We start from the raw sequence: 7,373 nt of genomic DNA on the forward strand, positions 1-7,373 counted from the left end.
TTAAAATAAGACAAGGAAATCTTGCTAAATGCAATAGTTCAGAAAACAAAACAACAAAGCATAACGGAATACTAGCAGTAACACACTCTACGAATAGTCAATTATATGAGCAAGTGTAAACGTGTGCGACGAGTCTTTGAGGGGGCCCCCATGCTAGTCGTTGGTAACGAAATGAGCACCATCCATAAAAAAAGATTCTGACTTTGTTTTCAAAAATAAATACATAGTTTTGAAGAAAAAAAACCCGCAGTGACACGCAAATACATAAATAGATCCATCATGTCAGAAATGCTGCCCAACTGAGCAGGTTTGCTCAAAAATAAAAATAAAATAGCATGCTAGTTAGCTAATGCTAACAGAGAACTTACCGTCCGATTCGGCTCGAACTAGCAGTGATATTCCCCTCAACCGTTCCACAAACGTAGAAGAGACATGTCCCGTACCCCGATCGTCCCACTGCCGGTCTTCATTTAGCGTGTATACCTTTACCCGCCGCCGAGTGTCCGACATGGCTAATCGAATCGGAGCTAGCAGGCTGCTAACAAGCTATCACCTCACCCCGTTTACTGCTTTCCTCGACCTGTTAACTTTGTTCCCACCCGCATGTTACAAAACATGCGCGTCGGGGTTGGATTTTACAGTTGTAGTCGAATATATCTCGCGAACATATCACGTTTACGGTTATAGAACCAAATACAGTCTGATTTCAAACTGGGAAATTGAAAGAAACAACTCTGACGGCCTTCTAGCTAACGTCCACGGGCCGCCATCTTGTAATCCGATCTTGTGCTCTTTTTCATCGCGGATGTCAATCATGCACCAACTGCCGCGGGTGGGGCGGGGCTTATTCCTTCAGGCAACTTGTGAATCCCGCCACCTAGCGGTCGGAAAGGAAACAGCAGCAGCCCCCTAAATCGTGGAAGTTAAAATTAATTTAGTTTTTGTCCTGTAACTACTAAAAATATGAAAAAAACAAAAAACATTCCAATGTTATATTACAGAATAAGAGTGAATTTATTTCCAAAAATGACCTTTATGTTTAGAAATGCCACGTACTTGTCTATTTACATAGACTATAAATAAAAAAGAAAAGTACTGTGAACTTCTCCCACTTTGTTTTTTTTTAATATCAGCATATTATGGATATAAAATTCATAAACCAGAACAGTTGACTTTTGCAAACTTGTACTAATACAACCACATAAGGCACAGATATGTGGGAGTATAAGAAGCTTTGTTGTTGATACATGACATAATAAAGTCTACACATTTTTATATATAAAAAAAGCATCGTCTGTTCTCATCGGCTGGATGCCTCATTTGTCCAATAGTGCCATGGTTCAGATGTCTTTCTTGGAATCACTTCTTCAGAAAGTTCCATTCAAATCCTAGTTGTCAGTCAGAAGACGCGGTGATGTGACAGCCTGTCACAAGTCGGATCTATCACTGATGTTTGAACCCATGGAGATGCTCTGTTTCTCACTCAGCGTCTTGACGACGGAGGCAGCAGGAGACTGCAACACCTTGCGTGAAAGCCTCATTCTGCCGTCTGTTGGATCTCGTCCAAAGTACTTCACCTGCCAGGAGAAAAACTTGTTAGAAAAGAAAAAAAGGAAACCTGGAGTGGTAACAAAACAGACCATTTTAACACAAACCTGTATCTCCTGTCCTACATCTAAACCCAAAGCACTTGGATGCTTGATCTAAAAGAGAGAAACATATGTCTTTGGTTAATTTTCATATATTTTTGTGCTGCTTTTATATTATCTTTGTTTATATGGTTATATAGCACTTTAGGTCAGCACAGGCAGTTTTAGTGCTCCATAAATAAAGTTATGGTAGAGCAAAAAGCAGTATCAAAAAGTCCACCTAAGTGAGTCTACAAACCCGTTTGTGGTCCAGCTGGGAGTTGTGGAGCAAGACGGGAGTCATGTTCGGATACAGCTTCACCATCACGCCAATGTCCCTAAAAACAGGGCAGAAAGTCCCTGAATGGCTGGATAAGAGCTCGCTTCAAAGGCCCTCAAAAGTAAATTACCTTATTTCTGTGATGGTGGCAGTATAGACGGCGCCAAACTCCAACTGCTGCTCCTGCTGCATATGGGAAGTAACATTAAAGCTCAATACATATACATAATTAAATATAATATATATATATATATATATATATATATATATATATATATACACATATACTGTATATATATATTCTTTATTATTTATTGTATTTAGTTCTCCATGCTTTTGTTGGTGCAGTTCCATTCACATGTTGTTCTTCTTTCCCACTCTCCTCTGGGGAGCGGGACAGATTTCAGATCCCCGGTGGATCGCCCGCGCTCCCACTCTTGGCCGTGGACCACGCCCCCGACACCATCCTGCATCTCTGAGTGAGAGTGATTCCTGCTGGGTCATCTTTCCTCCTGGTCGTGGACTGCACTTCTGCTTCATCTTGACTATGGACTTCATCATCACTCGTCCCTCAGCTTTATCTGAATGAACTCTTAGATTCGTAGTTGTAGAAGCTAATTTTTCTTTAACTGTTCTGGTATCGCCTGTCCGTCCTGGGATAGGATCTCTCCTTCATGTGGGAATCCCTAAGGTTTCTTCTTTTTTCCTGACTCAGGTTTTTTAGGAGTTTTTCCTTACCGGGAGGGAGGGTCTAAGGGCAGGGATAACCAGTTTATGTAGTCTGTTTAGTTTTTAACAATTGTTTATATTTTGAAGCCCAATGAGGCAAATCTCTTTGTGATTTTGGGCTATATAAATAAAATTGAATTGAATTGAATTGAATATATATTCGCGTTTCTTAATTCGCGGTTTCACATATTCATGTATTTTTTTCAGTCTTGTGAGTCTTCCGGTTCGTCACAAAAACTCAAGACTCTTGCACGTATAAATGTAAGCATGTATACATTTTTTAGTCTAAAGTAGGTGCTGCAGTGCTTAAATGTATCTCCGCTCCGCGGTGCTCCCTCCAGAGCGCGGAGGGGGATGTGCCTGTCCGCACTCCCCCTCCGTGAGAGGAGCACCTCCTATTCCCCTTCATGGAGAAATTGCATCAGACTTAGAAACGGCCAAAAAAAAAAAAAAATCCAGATATGCTAAAGAAGATAATGGCGGAGGATAATTATCATTGTAATTATCATGTCTATTATTTGATGAAGGAGGAAGCGAGCGCTCCTGATTTTAAGGCACAGAGAGACAGAGCGTGTCATCACTAATTTAAAAACTACTTTATGTTGAGCAATACCCCAATGTTCTTTAATAAATGTTTACAAATCACGGTCAGAACTGTTTTTGATGAGTATGAATGAGTAACGGACATTCTTTAGCCACGGGGGTGGGGGGTCTGAGATGGGGATATGGAGGTTCTCATATCCGATATATCAAACAGATGCATTCTGGGTTTTGCTGTTGGCTCACATCGTCTCTGCAGATCTCGCTGATGAAGTCCTGGGCTTCATTCATGGCTCCAGGAGTTGGAGCAAACACGGAGAAGGTTTCTTCATCCACCTGACTTATGGTTACGCCTTCAGAGCAAACAAAAAGACTCAATTAAACCGTTTTGAACATCCAAATCCCACCTGTGCACAGTGACTAGAATACCTGTCTGAGCTTGCAGCTTCCGAAGATTATATCCTCCTGGACCGACAAAGCGAGCTCTTCGAGATGTAGGCACCCGCACGTTTTCTACTCCAACACAATTCTAATTAAACCACAGTTATGACAAATAAATTAGTGTGAGTTAATATGACCATATTTACCAACAACTGGTCCGTTCTCTTTCCTCTTCTCTCTTGGCTTTGCTATGCATTTGTTCATGATTCCAAGGATTTCCCTTTTGGCCACTAAAACATGAAAATGATATTTTTACAACAAAGGCGACAGAAACTACTAGTGGAGTAGTACTAAATTTCTGTACCTGTTGCTTGCTGGATTGCCTCCATAACCACCTTCAGAGGTAAACCTGGAATCTTCACATCAGCCTAAATGTTAAAGGAAAAAAAAAAACAAGCCAAAGAAGGGAATAAAAAACTTTTGACATTTTAGTATACATTGTTCTTTTTTTCCAATCATTTTATCCTCATATGTGTTGAAAAAAGTCAAAAAGAATACATTTTGTTTTCAGTTTTTCTTCTGAGTCACCTGCAAAGCAGTGATGCCCTTGTTTGTTCCGGCCATTTTGAAGTCCATGTCTCCGAGATAATCCTCTATTCCCTGTTAAAGACAAAAGCCACCCGCTCACATAAACATGCTCAGTGAGTTACCAGGTTAGTTTATTTGTGATTCAGGGTTTCTGCTTTTCACAGAAATCAAACAGTCGTAGGTTACAGTTGCAGTTAGACGGTTTGTACCAGGATATCCGTCAGTAATCTGTAGTCCTCAATCTCTGCAGATTTCTGCGGGTTAGCTTTGGAAATGAGGCCGATGGCCACACCTGCCACGGCGGAAGAGATAGGAACACCTGGACAACATTATACATATTTAATTTGGTTATTTTGCAAAGAAATTTTATGCCTAAAAATATTTAAATTACAGCTATCAACACTTGTATGAAAATAAATCTAAGTTACAAGACCTTTAATTACAAGTCCTTTAGTTTGTGCATGTGTGTGCACGAGTGAATAGAATACAATAGAATATATAGGAATATAATAGAATACACAAGAATAGAAATAGATAGTATAGAATAGAAATAGATAGAATAGAATAGAAATAGATATAATAGAATAGAAAAGATTAGAAAAAGATAAAAATGGAATTAAAATATATAGGAACACAATAGAATATATAGGAATAGAAATAGATAAAAATAACCTAGACTGGAAAATAATAAAATATAAATACATGGGCATAAAAGAAAGCAGATATTGAGTAGAATAGATGAAAATAAAATTGAAATAGATGGGAATAGAATAGAAATGGACAGAAATATATTGAATGTAAATAGATAGGAATCGAATCGAATAGAATAGAAATAGAATAGACAGGAACATAACCTATTAGAATAGAACAGAACAAAATGAAATAAGAATAGAGTAGAAATATAATAGATAGGAACAAAACAGAAAAGAACAGAACAGAATACAATAAGAAATAGAGAGGAATAGAGTAGAATAGAAGAATAGAATAGAATAGAATAGAATAGAATAGAATAGAATAGAGCATGTCTTAAAGCAATTAAATGTTAATGAGACTGTGACTGTAAAGCACTACATTAAAGGTAGTAAGGTGGTATATCCTAATATACCCCTTTAACTGTACAACAGGAAATAGAAATCATTAAAAAGAATAAATACATATTCTTGGGGTTAATGTGTGCACCAAAACACCTGCTAGGAGTTTTTGCACGTCCTTTCACAGTCTCTCTTTAGTACCTGCATCCATAAGAGCAAGACTTCCTCCACAGGCTGAGGCCATTGATGATGAACCTGGTACAATAAACACAATTAAAACCAACCCTACAACCGTCTGTCGGGACCGTCAAACGTTCCCTGAAAGGATTCCTTACAAACTCACCGTTTGACTCCAACACCTCAGAAGTGACTCGGATGGTGAAAGGGAAGTCTTTGGGAATGACCGGTCTCAGAGCCTTCTCAGCCAGAGCTCCTACCAACACAAACCACACTTTTAACGAGAGCCGCCGAGAACAAACCAAATACGAGAACGGAAAACCCAAACCGACCGTGTCCGAGCTCTCGTCTGTTCTGGCCTCCCATTTTACCGATCTCATTAGTCGCATACGGAGGAAACTGAAAATAGAGATTAAACATTGAATTTACTCCAAAATAAGATTATAAATACACAAATTATGACTTAAAAATAGCATTTTCACTCACTTCATAATGAAGCATGAAGTTCTTGTCTTTGACGCCACTTCAGGAAGAAAAGAGTGGATATATTATGAACGAAGATTTCTTTAAAAAGGGCTTAATTTGCTATAAATTTACTTCAGTAAGGCATTTAAATATGATCAGAAAGAGGAGTTTATGCATTTTATTCAATAATACAACTTCTGGAGTTGCATAATTTGAATTAGCTTCAAAAAAACAGTTGATTTGGTTTTCTAAATATAGATTTCTTTTTTTTTTTGCTAGGCTATTGCTAGCTTGGGTTTGTACGGTGCTCCTACGAAAGAGAGTGTAAACAAAGGGCTGATGGGAAATTAGCCAGAGGCTAACTTAACCCCTCAATGCCTGTTGTTTCAAATATGTGACAAACCAAATTACCTATAAAATAACAATTTCTTTTATCATAGATGGAAATAAATTCAGACATTAAGGAGTTAAGTCCCGCCCACAACTTAGAGGCAAATTTCTATTAAGCTTCTGCAGAGAATATGTCTTAAAAAAACACAAAGGCGTTTTGATTTTAGCTAAAAACTGCATAATCATAATTAAAAGACCACTGGGAACGCTTTTAAAATGAATAAAAATGCAGTTGGAGTAGGACTTTAATAATTTAACCATCTTACCTTAAAGCTGTGGTGATGATATCTGTTTTGATGCTGGATTCCAGGGAGTCAAATGTGACGCTGCACAAGACCTAAAGAGAACAGAACAGCAGATCCACTCTGTTAAAAATACTAAAACCGCATTTTTTTTATACCAGGAAGCCAAATGTTCATCAATGTAAGGAGACAAATCCGGGCCATAAACATTTGAAACCCAAACAAAACATTGATTTTTGGCCAAAAAGAAATATAAAATGTCCAAAACTTTTTGCTTTCCTAAAATAAAATTAATTGTTTTTGGCTTTTGAATTTTTTTTTTCCACTTTAGGTTTTTATTGAGTTTTAACAGGGTATGACAACATTTACTTGGGTTTGAACAATTCTTACATGTGGATCAGAATTTTATATGAGAAAAAGAAAAAACAAGGAAACAAAAAATACAACAAATAAACATAACAAGGGTAGGAACCTGGCATGAAAAAAGCAACCAATCCCGGAAGAGGAAAATATTAATAAATAAAAGAGGAAAACAGTACTATCAAACGACAGAAAGATTCTTGTATGCAGTCCATTTTTCTCTGAATTTGTCTCCTCTCAGTCTCAATGTAAATGTCATGTTCTCCATGACGAAGATTTCCTCCACTATGTCCTTCCACTCTGTGAGGGTTGGTGGCTCAGGTATGAGCCACCTCCTAGTGATGGCCTTCCTAGCAGCAGATAACAGTATTTTTGCCAGGTATTGGTCTTTAGCTGTTACGGCTTCAGAGATATTACCCAAATATAGTACCAATTGTGTGAAAGGGATTGTGTATCTCAACACTTTTGTTAAAGCTGGATGGATGGAATTCCAAAATGATGTTATTTGGGGACAGGTCCAGAAAATGTGAGTGTGAGTGGCGTTAACTGTGTCACATGGACA

At 38.0% G+C, this 7,373-nt stretch overlaps 1 protein-coding gene across 1 annotated transcript; it reads right to left on the reverse strand.

Annotated features, from left to right (window-relative positions):
- Positions 1 to 612: 612 nt before the first annotated feature.
- Positions 613 to 6,546, reverse strand: LOC112140703 (polyribonucleotide nucleotidyltransferase 1, mitochondrial; the record flags this gene model as incomplete). Its single annotated transcript, XM_024263716.2, is given in 15 exon segments — positions 613 to 1,577; positions 1,656 to 1,703; positions 1,888 to 1,966; positions 2,039 to 2,094; positions 3,424 to 3,530; positions 3,607 to 3,690; positions 3,765 to 3,848; positions 3,923 to 3,986; positions 4,147 to 4,218; positions 4,356 to 4,465; positions 5,379 to 5,432; positions 5,521 to 5,610; positions 5,687 to 5,753; positions 5,841 to 5,877; positions 6,476 to 6,546. Coding segments are annotated over 15 exon segments (1,173 nt in total), but the record flags the coding sequence as incomplete, so codon positions are not given.
- Between the last annotated feature and the right edge of the window lie 827 nt (positions 6,547 to 7,373).

This window comes from Oryzias melastigma, unplaced genomic scaffold (assembly GCF_002922805.2).
Source record: "Oryzias melastigma strain HK-1 unplaced genomic scaffold, ASM292280v2 sc00752, whole genome shotgun sequence".
Classification (NCBI taxonomy): Eukaryota; Metazoa; Chordata; class Actinopteri; order Beloniformes; family Adrianichthyidae; genus Oryzias; species Oryzias melastigma.